The sequence below is a fragment of the Dendropsophus ebraccatus genome, chromosome 11, assembly GCF_027789765.1.
Source record: "Dendropsophus ebraccatus isolate aDenEbr1 chromosome 11, aDenEbr1.pat, whole genome shotgun sequence".
In the NCBI taxonomy this organism is placed as follows: Eukaryota; Metazoa; Chordata; class Amphibia; order Anura; family Hylidae; genus Dendropsophus; species Dendropsophus ebraccatus.
Window position 1 is genome coordinate 97,497,689 of NC_091464.1, and position 16,820 is coordinate 97,514,508.

Sequence of the window (16,820 nt, forward strand, 5' to 3'; positions counted from 1 at the left end):
ACAAGCAGTCTGTATCTTCAGGGACAGACTATAAGGCCCAGTTAGAATAGACATACACAGCGATCTCGCGCTGTATAGCGCGGGATCACTGTGTATTTACAGAGCGGCGGCAAAGGCTCATGGGAGCCCTTCCCGCCGCTCTGCATGCCGGGAGCTTCCTGTCTCGCGACAGCTCTTTTGAAAAGAGCCAGCACGAGACAGGAAAAGAGAATGTGTATATTTTAAAAACGCGGCCGTAAAATTAAATAATTCCAATTACAAATATTAATAAAATATTAATTTACAGCTAATTATAAAAAAAAAATTAAAAAAATTTCGGCCATGATTGGTTCTCTTTAAGTGCTGTCCTTAGTGTCAGGGAGGCAGTGGAGCGGAGTGTAGTGGGTCTTTGGAGGAGGTACTTGCTGTCCCTGGATCAGGCCAAAGCATATGATCGGGTGAACCACGAGTACCTCTGCTTCATCCTTTCAAGATATGGCCTACCAGATACTTTAGTTAATTGGCTTAAGATAGGGAGAAGGTAGGGTCAGTTTTGATTTACAATTACACATCCAGTAGTCAGGGCATGTGATATGATACTCTGTAAACATTCTGCCCTCCCCCCGATCCCATGATTATAACCAGCATGAAAAGTCAGCCTAGCAGAAGAGGTTTATTCTCTAGATCCCCCCCCCCCCCCTCTCAGGGGTCATCAGTAGTAAAGCATGCTCTTTTCTGTGGCAACTAGCAGAATCATGAGTGCAGCACTGGAGTAAAAATCCATATAGATTGTACCCATGGAGAATATATAGAGGCAGATGTCAGGGGTGACGGCCATTGGTATACATGGTGCAGGTAGAGGTCCTATATACAATATTCTAACAGAGAGTTGTGGCTGATGGGGGGGTCACATGGCCGGCTCTTGGCCTCCAATTGGCTCATCCACCAGATGTTGTTTCTTAATAAACAGTCGTCCCCCTCCCTTCCCCCACTACCGCCTCCTGGTCAATGCTCGCAGCACCTCAGTCATAGTGAAGACTCTTAAAGGAGCCAAATCTCTTCCGATCTGGGAATCCTGGAATCTGTGGAGAAGAAGGAAGGAGCTGGTGATCACGGGGTGAACATGGATGGGCAGGAAAACAATCACAATGTGTGTGTGTGACCCTCCCCTCTACATATACAGTACAAAGTGCACCCCCCCCCCCCTCTATATACAAAGTATGGAGGGCGCACCCCCTCTCCCCTCTATATATACACAGTATGGAGAGCCCCCTAGCCATATCTACACACACATACAGTATGCAGGCCTCCCTCTATATGTATAGTATAGAGACCCCCTTCTATATACACAGCATTGAGCCCCCTCCCCTCTATATGCACACAGTAGGGAGCGCCCCCCCCCCCCCCTATATACACACAGTGTGGAGAACCCCCCCTCCCCTCTATATACACAGTATGAGCTCCGGAATTGCCGATAATCGTCACTTACCGAGTTCCCATCACGGGTGAAATATCTTTTCTCTATCACCTGAAACAGAGAGAGGACAAGATGAAGTCTATGGATGCCACCAGTATACAGATACCACACCTAGGTAATACCAGTATACAGATACCACAGCCAGGTAACACCAGTATACAGATACCACAGCCAGGTAACACCAGTATACAGATACCACAGCCAGGTAACACCAGTATACAGATACCACAGCCAGGTAACACTAGTGCCTCCAGTATACAGATACCACAGCCAGGTAACACTAGTATACAGATACCACAGAGCAGTGCCACCAGTATACAGATACCACAGAGCAGTGCCTCCAGTATACAGATACCACAGCCTGGTGCCACCAGTATACAGATACCATAGAGCGGTGCCACCAGTATACAGATACCACAGAGCGGTGCCACCAGTATACAGATACCACAGAGCGGTGCCACCAGTATACAGATACCACAGAGCGGTGCCACCAGTATACAGATACCACAGCCAGGTAATACCAGTGTATATATACCACAGAGCAGTGCCTGCAGTATACAGATACCACAGCCAGATAATACCAGTGTATATATACCACAGAGCAGTGCCTCCAGTATACAGATACCACAGCCAGGTAACACTAGTACAGATACCACAGAGCGGTGCCACCTGTATACAGATACAACAGAGCGGTGCCACCAGTATACAGATACCACAGCCAGGTAACACCAGTATACAGATACCACAGCCAGGTAATACCAGTGCCTCCAGTATACAGATACCACAGCCAGGTAACACTAGTATACAGATACCACAGAGCGGTGCCACCAGTATACAGATACCACAGCCAGGTAACACCAGTATACAGATACCTCAGCCAGGTAATACTAGTGCCTCCAGTATACAGATACCACAGCCAGGTAACACTAGTATACAGATACCACAGAGCGGTGCCACCAGTATACAGATACCACAGCCAGGTAATACCAGTGTATATATATACTACAGAGCAGTGCCTCCAGTATATAGATACCACAGCCAGGTAACACCAGTGTACAGATACCACAGCCAGGTAACACCAGTGTACAGATACCACAGCCCGGTGCCACCAGTATACAGATACCATAGAGCGGTGCCACCAGTGTACAGATACCACAGCCCGGTGCCACCAGTGTACAGATACCACAGTCCGGTGCCACCAGTGTACAGATACCACAGCCCGGTGCCACCAGTGTACAGATACCACAGCCCGGTGCCTCCAGTATACAGATACCACAGCCCAGTGCCACCAGTGTACAGATACCACAGCCCGATGCCACCAGTATACAGATACCACAGCCCGGTGCCACCAGTATACAGATACCACAGCCCGATGCCACCAGTGTACAGATACCACAGCCCGATGCCACCAGTATACAGATACCACAGCCCGATGCCACCAGTGTACAGATACCACAGCCCAGTGCCCAGTAACTGACATGTCGTCTCTGGAGATTATATCAGCAGCTCCTCTTATAACGCTCCAGTACAGATATCTCCTCAGGACCTTTGGGTTGCTGTATATAACACAGTATATATTATAGCCTGTTACCTTGTCAAAGAACCTGCTCAGCTTGACAGCGTTGGATGATCCAGCAGCGAAGTATCGGGTATTAGTGCAGTCCTGTATGGAGAACATCACATCAGTATACTGCCCCCTGCTATAAGTAAGGTGTCAGCATAATACAATGAGGAGGTCTATGACTGCAGCTCTACAGGATGAAACATGATGTAACAGCAGAATAGTGAGTGCAGCTCTGGAGGATAAGACATGATGTAACAGCAGAATAGTGAGTGCAGCTCTGGAGGATGAGACATGGTGTAACAGAAGAATAGTGAGTGCAGCTCTGGAGGATGAGACAGGATGTAACAACAGAATAGTGAGTGCAGCTCTACAGGATGAAACATGATGTAACAGCAGAATAGTGAGTGCAGCTCTGGAGGATAAGACATGATGTAACAGCAGAATAGTGAGTGCAGCTCTGGAGGATGAGACATGGTGTAACAGAAGAATAGTGAGTGCAGCTCTGGAGGATGAGACAGGATGTAACAACAGAATAGTGAGTGCAGCTCTACAGGATGAAACATGATGTAACAGCAGAATAGTGAGTGCAGCTCTGGAGGATGAGACATGATGTAACAGCAGAATAGTGAGTGCAGCTCTGGAGGATGAGACATGGTGTAACAGAAGAATAGTGAGTGCAGCTCTGGAGGATGTAACAGCAGAATAATTAGTGCAGCTGTGGAGGATAAGACATGATGTAACAGCACAATAGTGAGTGCAGCTCTGGAGGATGAGACATGATGTAACAGCACAATAGTGAGTGCAGCTCTGGAGGATAAGACATGATGTAACAGCACAATAGTGAGTGCAGCTCTGGAGTATGAGACAGGATGTAACAGCACAATAGTGAGTGCAGCTCTGGAGTATAAGACATGATGTAACTGCAGAATAGGGAGTGCAGCTCTGGAGGAAGTGACCTCTTGGTAGTTCATAAAAAACTGCATACAGATGAAGGACGCCTGGTGTAAATACTTGGGACAGTGTAAGGAGATAATAAGAAATCCCCCCAGAAAATATTATTGAGCCGTGATACAAAAACAAAAAGTCAGACCAGGATTAAAATATGTCTGAAAGGACTATTCGGGCGTGGCTAGCGGCATGACGGAGTAGCCGCACGCATTGCTCTCCCTCCCTGAGCTGCCGAGGAGAACCTTGAGCTGTGCACGTGTGCCGGGCCGCACCGAGCCGGCCTCCGGTGAGAGTCGGGAGTGGAGAGAGGAGGAGACATGTGGCGGAGGGGGCAGTGGTGGGAGTCAGCCTTCTGGAAACGCTGGTGGTCGCTGGAGGTCGGGACCAGGAGTCGGCAGAGACAGCAGGCGTGTTGCGGACGCCACACTCTACCAGGAAGGATGCCGAGAGTTTCGCACGTGAGCACCCCCCTCCTCTCCTTGAGAGGAAGGAGGGGTGAAAGAACATTAGCATATAAAAATCCGGCTGTTGGCGGCGGGTTCTGCAACGACGGAGTCTGTGGCACCACAGCCAGCACTAAGTTCTTTTAAGAGTTGGTAAGCAAGAGAACCGGTGCATTTTAAATCTGGAAGGTACCGGTCTAGGACAGCGCACTTGTTTGCTCTGCCTGCTTTGCTTTGTAGTCCGCCCTCACCGTGGCGGAGGGAGTTAATTGAGGCAGCCTATAGCCATAGCAGCATACTCTCCCTGCCAAACAACTTCTGGCCATTAGAGCAGAATCGCTCAGGAAAGAAGGCTGCATAAGTGCGTTTCTGTGCTAGGGCGAGTCAGATGGCTACTGTCCTAAGTAACTGATCAGAATGAAGAAAATGGCTGAACTGGTGGGCAGCATATATTGTGGCAAGTCAAGAGTGTGCTCCCAGCGACCACCTTGGCTGAATAGGGGCATGCAGAAATTCCCCCTGCTATCCTCCATATTATTTGTTGAGGGGATGGATCTACTGTATGTAAGATGCCCCTTTTGTCTCTAGCATTGAACTATATATACTCCCTTTTCTTTTCAGTTGTTCGGGCACAATATGTTTCCCCCGTGTTTGGTATGCCTTCACCAGACACGTGATCCAAATGAACTACAGCCCCCCCCCCCCCATCAGAGAACTCACACAGAAGAGGAGATGGCCAGTTGCTACTTATATGAACTATATGAATTAAGATTGTGTTTCGCCTGTAGGTACTGTGAAACAAGCGATCAGCATTAGAGGTTGGGTAGAAGTGTGTGAGGGGTGTTTATTCCACTGTTCCCCGGATGATATTAGAGGATCCCATGGATGAATAAGATCATATTGCTAACCTATGTGCATATCCAAGTCTGTTGGGTAGCAATTCCTCTTATTTGGAGGTTTGGGGGAGAGCGCTACTCCATCTATGTCAAGATAACTTCTTTTTGGTGTATATTTTCTCTACACATTAATTCTGGGATTGTGGTTGGGAACATGAGCAACAAAAAGCCACCTAAAATTAATACACGGAAGGTGGGAGGTAGCAGCCATAACAAGGAACGCAATGTGTCCCCTAAGATAGGTAAATTTATGAAATCCCCTGCCCCCTCTGTGGTGCATACCCCGGTATCCTCTCCATCCTTTGCTGAGGTGGTGAAATCCAGGTCAGCTGCTCTGGGTGAGAGGAGGGGGTTGTGACCCAGGGGAGGGAGCCGCTGCTCCTACTGCCTCTCCAGCTATTGTTAGTGAAATGCAATAAAGCAGTTGCTGATTTGTCTACCCAAGTTGGGACCGTGACTTCTGATATCCTGCTGATTAGACAGGATTTCCAAAACATGTGGGACCGTATGAGTCTGATAGGGAAGGAGTTTCCATCCTTGGAGGCTAATGTCCAGAAAGTCTCTACAGAGTTAAAGAAAGTAAACAGTCAGATTTGTGCCAAACTAATTGATATGGAAGATCGTACCAGTCAGGGAAATATTCGTATTATTGGTTTGGGGGAAGGGGTTGAGGGGGAGGACCCCATCAAATTTTGCAAGGAATGGTTGCTGGAGACCTTTGGCCAGCCGCCCCTTTCCCAATTGTTTGGTTTAGAAAGAGCCCATCGTATTCCTACTAGAAAGCCCCCAGTTGGTAGTAACCCCAGAACTATGACTGTAAAGATTTTGTGTTCCAGTGACCGGGATATTATCCTGAGGAAATCAAGAGAGATGGGGAAAGCATATTTAATGGGGTTAAAATCTCCTTTTTCCCTGATTATTCCAGGGAAACACAGCTTGAAAGAAGTTCCTTTAGGGATGCAAAGAGGCGGCTAGCCAGAGCGGGGATATCATTTCCCTTGCTGTTCCCCAACAAACTACGGATGGTCTATAGTAATTCAGTTTGCTTTTTTGAAAACGCTTCTGATTTGGCTGGACGCTGAGTGGTTGGGTACCATGTGACCAGAGCAACATCAGTCTGACACAGTGAGAACGATGCAAAAGTGATCTGTGAGACGGCCCGGTCTGACTGCAACGGCCGGCGATGTCCAGAGCACCGCAGACAGAGGGACATAGAGGATGGACTTCAGTTTGACACAGAGTGATGGCACCAGTCTAGTATCCTGTAAGTCAGGGATGGGGAACCCTGCGCCCTCCAGCTGCTACAAAACTCCCATCATGCCTGGGCAGTGGTAGCTGAAGCTTTGGCTCTCCAGGCATGATGGGAGTTGTAGTTTTGCAACAGCTGGAGGGTGGAAGGTTCCCCATGCCTGACCTATAAAGCACAGATAGCCCGCTCATGCACTTGGCAGCATTGATCAGTATATCCAATGACTGCATATTCAACAGTAAAAAAAAAAAGTTAAAAAAAAATATTTCTATAAAATCGTTATAAAATAAACCCCAATAAAAATTTAATCCCTTAAGGACAGAGCCAATTTTCGTTTTTTGCACTTTTGCTTTTTTCCACTTTAGGTTTAAAAGGCCATAGCAATTGCACTTTTCACCTAAGCACCCACATTAGCCCTTATTTTTTGCGACACCAATTGTACTTTGCAATGACAGGCTTTATTTCACCATAAAATATGCAGTAGAACCGGAAAAAAATCGTATGTGCTGTAAAAAAAAAAAAAAAAAAAAATTGTTTTAATTTCAGGGAGTTTCGTGTTTACGCTGTTCGCCCTATAGTAAAACAGACATGTTATCTATGTTCCTCATATCAGTACGATTGCAACGATATGTAACTTGTATAACTTTTATTTTATTTGACGGCTTTTAAAAAATGAAACTCTTTTTAAAAAAACAAAATGTATTTAAAATCGCTCCATTCCCAGGCTTTTAACGCTTTTATCCTTTGGTCTGTGGCGCTGTGTGAGGAGTCATTTTTTGCGCCATGATGTGTACTTTCTATCAGTACCTTGCTTACACGTATGCGACTTTTTGATCACTTATTACATTTTTTGGGATATGAAGCAACGAAAAATGCGCAATTTTGAATTTTTGGGCGCTTACGCAGTTTACAATGCGAGATCAGGAATGTAATAACTTAAATAGATAGAGCGATTACTCACGTGGCGATAGCAAACATGTTTGTTTGTTTATATTTGTAAAATGGGAAAAGGGGGGTGATTTGGACTTTTATTAGGGGAGTTTTTTTTTTTTTTTTTTATTAATAAAAAAACATTTTTACATTAACTAGAAGTCCCCCTGGGGGACTTGTATATACACAGCACTGATCAATGTGATTGGTGATACATTGCCCTGGCATCGCGTGTGGAGGGGCATCCGTCCCACTAGACACCAGGGATGCGCTGAGCAGAGCATCTAAATACAGCAGTCAGATGTGACAGCTGCATTTAGATGCTTAAGTAGCCAGCGTGGCTACGGGACCCGCATCGGCTAACAGAGCTGCCCCCCGGCTGCAGATAGCAGCCGGGTGCGGCGCCGTTCAGAGCGGGGTCCCGGCGGGACCCGCTCTGAACTCTCCCTGCATCACCATGGCGTACTAGATACGTCATGGGACGCTAAGGGGTTAAATGACCTCCTTTCCCATGATAAAAAACGTATTATATATGGCAGCGTGTGGAAGCGTCCGATCTACTACAATATAACAATTCTCTTCCTGCACGGTGAACGGATTGCTGATTTTTTTTAAAAAAAATCAGAAAAAAAATGAATAAAAAGTGATTAAAATTGTTCTTCTCCATCAATAAGATAACACTAATACCTAGAGATCACGGCGCAAACATTGATGCCCCAACCAGCCCTGTGGTAAAAGCAGGCGAGGAGGAGAGCGGCATCCGGGCAGCGATGACCTTTGGTGGTGAGGGGGTTAACAAGGCTTTGGCCAATGCCATATGAAACCATTATGCCGCCAATCATAGTCTCTCCCATTCCAGGGACCCCCAGGGGGAGCATAGCAGGACCGGCTCTCTGTAAGGCCGGGAGGTGGCGGGGGAGGCCAGGTGTCCGTGCAGCCTCCCAGCATAGCAGGACCGGCTCTCTGTAAGGCCGGGAGGTGGCGGGGGAGGCCAGGTGTCCGTGCAGCCTCCCAGCATAGCAGGACCGGCTCTCTGTAAGGCCGGGAGGTGGCGGGGGAGGCCAGGTGTCCGTGCAGCCTCCCAGCATAGCAGGACCGGCTCTCTGTAAGGCCGGGAGGTGGCGGGGGAGGCCAGGTGTCCCTGCAGCCTCCCAGCATGGCAGGACCGGCTCTCTGTAAGACCGGGAGGTGGCGGGGGAGACCAAGTGTCCCTGCTGTCTGTGCAGCCTCCCAGCATGGCAGGACCGGCTCTCTGTAAGACCGGGAGGTGGCGGGGGAGACCAGGTGTCCCTGCTGTCTGTGTAGCCTCCCAGCATGGCAGGACCGGCTCTCTGTAAGGCCGGGAGGTGGCGGGGGAGACCAGGTGTCCCTGCAGCCTCCCAGCATGGCAGGACCGGCTCTCTGTAAGGCCGGGAGGTGGCGGGGGAGACCAGGTGTCCCTGCAGCCTCCCAGCATGGCAGGACCGGCTCTCTGTAAGAGCGGGAGGTGGCGGGGGAGGCCAACTGTATCTGCTGTCTGTGCAGCCTCCAAGCATGGCAGGACCGGCTCTCTGTAAGGCCGGGAGGTGGCGGGGGAGACCAGGTGTCCCTGCTGTCTGTGTAGCCTCCCAACATGGCAGGACCGGCTCTCTGTAAGGCCGGGAGGTGGCGGGGGAGACCAGGTGTCCCTGCAGCCTCCCAGCATGGCAGGACCGGCTCTCTGTAAGGCCGGGAGGTGGCGGGGGAGACCAGGTGTCCCTGCAGCCTCCCAGCATGGCAGGACCGGCTCTCTGTAAGGCCGGGAGGTGGCGGGGGAGGCCAGGTGTATCTGCCGTCTGTGCAGCCTCCCAGCATGGCAGGACTGACTCTCTGTAAGGCCGGGAGGTGGCGGGGGAGGCCAGGTGTCCCTGCAGCCTCCCAGCATGGCAGGACCGGCTCTCTGTAAGGCCGGGAGGTGGCGGGGGAGGCCAGGTGTATCTGCCGTCTGTGCAGCCTCCCAGCATGGCAGGACTGACTCTCTGTAAGGAGGCTGGGCGGTGGCGGGGGGAGGCTGGGGGTGTAATCGGAAGTTGTGGCATATGTGACATGCAAAGCGGGTTTAGTGCACCCCCCTGAGAAGCGCCACATGCAGCCCCCCCCCCCCCCTGGGAAAATAATCTTACATAATATGATATGATAAATCTCACCAGATTGATTTCCTCAGCGTTGAAGTCCTCGGCTAGGAAGGCCGTGCGGGTCAGCACCTCATTCCGCTTCACCTCCGGGATCTGATCCAGTTTGGTGCCGATGACCAGAAGAGGAATCTGATTGTCTGCAAAGTTCTCCCGATCATAATCCCTACGGGAGCAGAGAGCAGGAGATGGCATCACCACTCCCTCCTATACACAGAGAGCAGGAGATGGCATCACAACTCCCCCCTATACACAGAGATAAGGAGATGGCATCACCACTCCCCCCTATACACAGAGATCAGGAGATGGCATCACCACTCCCCCCTATACACAGAGATCAGGAGATGGCATCACTACTCCCCCTATACACAGAGATAAGGAGATGGCATCACCACTCCCCCCTATACACAGAGATAAGGAGATGGCATCACTACTCCCCCCTATACACAGAGATCAGGAGATGGCATCACCACTCCCCCCTATACACAGAGATCAGGAGATGGCATCACTACTCCCCCTATACACAGAGATAAGGAGATGGCATCACCACTCCCCCCTATACACAGAGATAAGGAGATGGCATCACTACTCCCCCCTATACACAGAGATAAGGAGATGGCATCACTACTCCCCCTATACACAGAGATAAGGAGATGGCATCACCACTCCCCCCCCCCCATACACAGAGATAAGGAGATGGCATCACTATTCCCCCCCCATATACAGAGATCAGTAGATGACATCACTCCTCCCCCCCCCCCATATACAGAGATCAGGAGATGGCATCACTCCTCCCCCCCCCAAATACACAGAGATAAGGAGATGGCATCACTCCTCCCCCCCCCCAAATACACAGAGATAAGGAGATGGCATCACCACTCCCCCCCCATATACAGAGATCAGGAGATGGCATCACTCCTCCCCCCCCCCCCAAATACACAGAGATAAGGAGATGGCATCACTACTCCCCCCCCCCCAAATACACAGAGATAAGGAGATGGCATCACTACTCCCCCCCCCCATACACAGAGATCAGTAGATGACATCACTCCTCCCCCCCCCCCATATACAGAGATCAGGAGATGGCATCACTCCTCCCCCCCCCATATACAGAGATCAGAAGATGACATCACTCCTCCCCTCCCCATATACAGAGATCAGGAGATGACATCACTCCTCCCCCCCCATATACAGAGATCAGTAGATGACATCACTCCTCCCCCCCCCCCATACACAGAGATAAGGAGATGACATCACTCCTCCCCCCCCCCCCCATATACAGAGATCAGGAGATGGCATCACTCCTCCCCCCCCCCCCATATACAGAGATCAGAAGATGACATCACTCCTCCCCTCCCCATATACAGAGATCAGGAGATGACATCACTCCTCCCCCCCCCCCCATATACAGAGATCAGGAGATGGCATCACTCCTCCCCCCCCCCCATATACAGAGATCAGGAGATGACATCACTCCTCCCCTCCCCATATACAGAGATCAGGAGATGACATCACTCCTCCCCCCCCATATACAGAGATCAGAAGATGACATCACTCCTCCCCCCCCATATACAGAGATCAGAAGATGACATCACTCCTCCCCCCCCATATACAGAGATCAGGAGATGACATCACCACTCCCCCCTATACACAGAGATCAGTAGATGACATCACTACTCCCCCTATACACAGAGATCAGGAGATTACATCACTACTCCCCGCCCCCCCCCATATATACAGAGATCAGGAGATGGCATCACTACTCCCCCCTATACACAGAGATCAGTAGATGACATCACTACTCCCCCTATACACAGAGATCAGGAGATTACATCACTACTCCCCGCCCCCCCCCATATATACAGAGATCAGGAGATGACATCACTACTCCCCCCCTGTCCTCCAGTACCCCAAATCCTCCGGCACATGTGGGGTCACCTGGATGGGGGTGTTAGCAGCAGCTTGTCCAGTGCTGGCAGGACGTCATGTGATAATGCAGATCCCCAGCATCCAACAGCCCTCCCCCTCATAGCCGTAGTGAGGGGGCAGGAGACACTGACCCGTGCTCCCTACAGCCCTCCCCCTCATAGCCGTAGTGAGGGGGCAGGAGACACTGACCCGTGCTCCCTACAGCCCTCCCCCTCATAGCCGTAGTGAGGGGGCAGGAGACACTCACCCGTGCTCCCTACAGCCCTCCCCCTCATAGCCGTAGTGAGGGGGCAGGAGACACTGACCCGTGCTCCCTACAGCCCTCCCCCTCATAGCCGTAGTGAGGGGGCAGGAGACACTGACCCGTGCTCCCTACAGCCCTCCCCCTCATAGCCGTAGTGAGGGGGCAGGAGACACTGACCCGTGCTCCCTACAGCCCTCCCCCTCATAGCCGTAGTGAGGGGGCAGGAGACACTCACCCGTGCTCCCTACAGCCCTCCCCCTCATAGCCGTAGTGAGGGGGCAGGAGACACTGACCCGTGCTCCCTACAGCCCTCCCCCTCATAGCCGTAGTGAGGGGGCAGGAGACACTGACCCGTGCTCCCTACAGCCCTCCCCCTCATAGCCGTAGTGAGGGGGCAGGAGACACTCACCCGTGCTCCCTACAGCCCTCCCCCTCATAGCCGTAGTGAGGGGGCAGGAGACACTCACCCGTTAGTCACCAGGACACCGCTGGGCGGCAGATCTCGGTTCAGGGCCTCCAGGGACCAGCGGTAAAGATTCTGAGAGGATTTCTTGTTTGTGAGATCATGAACAAGGACGATACCTGCAGAGTAGAAAGGACGGCAGAGAAAGGGTTAACACCATGTATAATAACCGCAGGTAGCTGTATCATCCTGAGCATAGGGCAACAGCTACTCCAGAGTTGCACTCACTATTACATCAGGTCGCATCCTTTAGAGCTGCACTCACTATTCTGCTGTTACATCAGGTCGCATCCTTTAGAGCTGCACTCACTATTCTGCTGCTACAATATGTCTCATCCTCCAGAGCTGCACTCACTATTCTGCTGTTACTTCATGTCTCATCCTCCAGAGCTGCACTCACTATTCTGCTGCTACATCATGTCTTATCATCCAGTCACCTCCAGAGCTGCACTGACTATTCTGCTGCTACAATATGTCTCATCCTCCAGAGCTGCACTCACTATTCTGCTGTTACATCATGTCTTATCATCCAGTCACCTCCAGAGCTGCACTGACTATTCTGCTGCTACAATATGTCTCATCCTCCAGAGCTGCACTCACTATTCTGCTGCTACAATATGTCTCATCCTCCAGAGCTGCACTCACTATTCTGCAGTTACATCATGTCTCATCCTCCAGAGCTGCACTCACTATTCTGCTGCTACAATATGTCTCATCCTCCAGAGCTGCACTCACTATTCTGCTGTTACTTCATGTCTCATCCTCCAGAGCTGCACTGACTATTCTGCTGTTACATCATGTCTTATCATCCAGTCACCTCCAGAGCTGCACTGACTATTCTGCTGCTACAATATGTCTCATCCTCCAGAGCTGCACTCACTATTCTGCTGTTACATCATGTCTTATCATCCAGTCACCTCCAGAGCTGCACTGACTATTCTGCTGCTACAATATGTCTCATCCTCCAGAGCTGCACTCACTATTCTGCTGCTACAATATGTCTCATCCTCCAGAGCTGCACTCACTATTCTGCAGTTACATCATGTCTCATCCTCCAGAGCTGCACTCACTATTCTGCTGTTACATCATGTCTCATCCTCCAGAGCTGCACTGACTATTTTGCTGTTACATCATGTCTCATCCTCCAGAGCTGCACTGACTATTCTGCTGTTACATCATGTCTCATCCTCCAGAGCTGCCCTCACTATTCTGCTGTTACATCATGTCTCATCCTCCAGAGCTGCCCTCACTATTCTGCTGCTACATCATGTCTCATCCTCCAGAGCTACACTCACTATTCTGCTGTTACATCCTGTCTCATCCACCAGAGCTACACTCACTATTCTGCTGTTACATCCTGTCTCATCCTCCAGAGCTGCACTGACTATTCTGCTGTTACATCATGTCTCATCCTCCAGAGCTGCACTGACTATTCTGCTGTTACATCATGTCTCATCCTCCAGAGTTGCACTCACTATTCTGCTGTTAGAAGATAGTCAGTGCAGCTCTGGAGGATTGCCCTCCTCTCTTCTTACCGTTGACGCCATTATAGAATACAGCTCTGGTGCTCTTCACGCTGCTGGCGCTGCCCACTGATCCGCCGACGTCCCACAACTCAATGTAGAAAGTCTTCTCCTCCGGGGTCCCTTCCCGATACTCGTGAAGCTGAGGACAGACAGGAAGGTGAGCGCCGGGGCCCCGCACAGACACGCGGGAAGGTGAGCGCCGGGGCCCTGCACAGACACGCGGGAAGGTGAGCGCCGGGGCCCCGCACAGACACGCGGGAAGGTGAGCGCCGGGGCCCTGCACAGACACGCGGGAAGGTGAGCGCCGGGGCCCCGCACAGACACGCGGGAAGGTGAGCGCCGGGGCCCCGCACAGACACGCGGGAAGGTGAGCGCCGGGGCCCCGCACAGACACGCGGGAAGGTGAGCGCCGGGGCCTGGTCTGAGGCGTCACTCACCCGGACGTCCACCGAGCAGCCCACTGTCCAGGACGGGTTCCCCAGCACTTGGTTCTGACACAGCAAATGGACCAGAGAGGATTTCCCCACACCTGGAGGGAGAGAGAGTGAGCAGCGGGGGGAGAGATGGGGGGAGGGGGACAGGGGGAGGCCGAGGGGGAGGAGGACGGTGGGAGGACTGGGGGGGGGGGGAGGAGGACTGGGGGGGGGGGGGAGGACAGGGGGAGGACCAGGGGGGGGGAGGAGGACGGTGGGAGGACTGGGGGGGGGGGAGGAGGACTGGGGGGGGGGAGGAGGACAGTGGGGGGAGAGATGGGGGGCGGGGGGAGGAGGACAGGGGGAGGACTGGGGGGGGGAGGAGGACAATGGGGGGAGGGGGAAGGGGGAGGCCGAGGGGGAGGAGGACAGGGGGAGGACCAGGGGGGGGGGAGGAGGACAGGGGGGGCCGGGGGCGGGGGGAGGAGGACAGGGGGGGCCGGGGGCGGGGGGAGGAGGACAGTGGGGGCCGGGGGCACTCGGGGAGCAGACCCCCACAGACACATCTGCCACTCGGGGCCCGGGGAATTACAGGTGACAGCCCAGAAGCTGCCGCCATATCGCCCCTCCCCCAGCTGAGCCAGGACTTGTGACAGGAGAACCATCCTACCGCTCACCGGAGTCACCGAGCACCAGCACCTTCACTCTGTCCAGCGCCGCCATGTCACCCGGCACGCCTCCCTGCCTAGGTCACCATGACAACCAGAGTACGCCTGCTCCTGATTGGTCAGCTTCAGCCATGACCACCAATGAAGAAAAACATTGCACGAGAGAAGGCGGGCCACACACCGGAAGTACGTTGTGCGCATGCCAGGAAAATACCAATACGTCGCTGACTAGGGAAGCGTTTCGCCGCCATGTTTACTACTGGCATTTTAAAGTAACTTGATTTTTCTGAGACTTTCCCGCTGTGCGTGTCTGACATCCGGGGGATTTGGTGCCGGTGACTTCAGGAGAGAATTCCGGGACTACAACCAAACCCTTTATCACTTGCATTGCTTCTTGCCAATACTTAATATGGCGGCAGGACGTAATGACGTCAGTAACATGCGTCTCGTTGTGACGTAATACAGTGGCCGGCGAGGCGGTGTGAGAGGTGAGTGTGTGCTGCTTCTGGTCCTCGTATGAGGGGATAAATACCGGTTATATGTTATATATGGAGTTTCCTGTATCATGGAGGGTGTATGACGTGTCCTAGCCCCGCCCCCGGCTATGTCAGTGGATGGGGGGGCCTCCTGTGCTGAATCCCTTCATGTTGCGTCACTTCTCACAGCTGAGGGGTTGTTACAGTGTATCAGGTGTGTACAATGCTCAGTGATGTGCGCAGCCTGACACACTGTAACGAAGTGTCAGCACTGTTGTGTTCATCTCCGGTGGACGCACCTGTAACAGACCCTCAGCTGTGCAGGGAGGATTCAGCGCTGCTCAGGCCGCCATCATTTCCTGTTATGTTGGTTGTCAGGTAACATGACGGACGCGGAGGTGGTGACTGAGGTGCCGGCGGTGCTGAAGCGGCTGGCCAAGTACGTGGTGCGCGGCTTCTACGGGCTGGAGCATGCGCTGGCGCTGGACATCCTGATCCGCAATCCCTGCGTCAAGGAGGAGGACATGCTGGAGCTGCTGAAGTTTGACCGGAAGCAGCTGAGGGCCGTGCTCAACACCCTGAAGGGCGACAAGTTCATCAAGTGCCGCATGCGGGTGGAGACCGCCTCCGATGGGAAGACCACCCGCCACAACTACTACTTCATCAACTACCGCCTGCTGGTCAACGTGGTGAAGTACAAGCTGGACCACATGAGGCGGCGGATAGAGACCGACGAGAGGGACTCCACCAACCGCGCCTCATTCCGATGCCCCAACTGCTGCAGCACTTTTACCGACCTGGAGGCAAATCAGCTTTTCGACCCCATGACGGGTAAGAGGGGAGACTGGGTGCCCCCCTGATCACTACAACACTGTCCTCCAGAGCTGCACTCCCTGCTCTGCCGCAAACAGGAAACTTCTGGATACACACCTGTCTGGCAGTACAAAGGAAGTATTATAATGTAGTGTCTGCACAGGGGGCAGTATTGTACAGGTCACAGTTATTAGTGGAGACCACAGGGGGCAGTATTGTACAGGTCACAGTTATTAGTGGAGACCACAGGGGGCAGTATTGTACAGGTCACAGTTATTAGTGGAGACCACAGGGGGCAGTATTACAGGGTCACAGTTATTAGTGGAGACCACAGGGGGCAGTATTGTACAGGTCACAGTTATTAGTGGAGACCACAGGGGGCAGTATTACAGGGTCACAGTTATTAGTGGAGACCACAGGGGGCAGTATTGTACAGGTCAGTTATTAGTGGAGACCACAGGGGGCAGTATTGTACAGGTCACAGTTATTAGTGGAGACCACAGGGGGCAGTATTACAGGGTCACAGTTATTAGTGGAGACCACAGGGGGCAATATTACAGGGTCACAGTTATTAGTGGAGACCACAGGGGGCAGTATTGTACAGGTCACAGTTATTAGTGGAGACCACAGGGGGCAGTATTGTACAGGTCAC

The 16,820-nt window shown here is 52.1% G+C and overlaps 2 protein-coding genes across 2 annotated transcripts in view; one reads left to right on the plus strand and one right to left on the minus strand.

The window, feature by feature from the left end:
* Positions 1-15,031, minus strand: RABL3 (RAB, member of RAS oncogene family like 3). Its single transcript, XM_069945009.1, has 8 exons — positions 14,889-15,031; positions 14,236-14,327; positions 13,808-13,937; positions 12,277-12,391; positions 9,652-9,802; positions 3,048-3,119; positions 1,469-1,507; positions 1-1,061 (listed from the first exon to the last, which is right to left on the minus strand). The coding sequence occupies exons 1-8, from the start codon at positions 14,932-14,934 to the stop codon at positions 1,002-1,004; spliced, it is 705 nt and encodes a 234-aa protein (XP_069801110.1). The 5' UTR covers positions 14,935-15,031; the 3' UTR covers positions 1-1,001.
* The window catches only part of GTF2E1 (general transcription factor IIE subunit 1), a 23,442-nt gene continuing 21,478 nt past the window's right edge, over positions 14,857-16,820 (plus strand). Inside the window, exons 1-2 of the mRNA XM_069945008.1 lie at positions 14,857-15,367; positions 15,734-16,186. Of these exons, the coding sequence (XP_069801109.1) occupies positions 15,739-16,186 (448 nt within the window). The 5' untranslated portion in view covers positions 14,857-15,367; positions 15,734-15,738. The remainder of the gene's footprint in view (positions 15,368-15,733; positions 16,187-16,820) is intronic.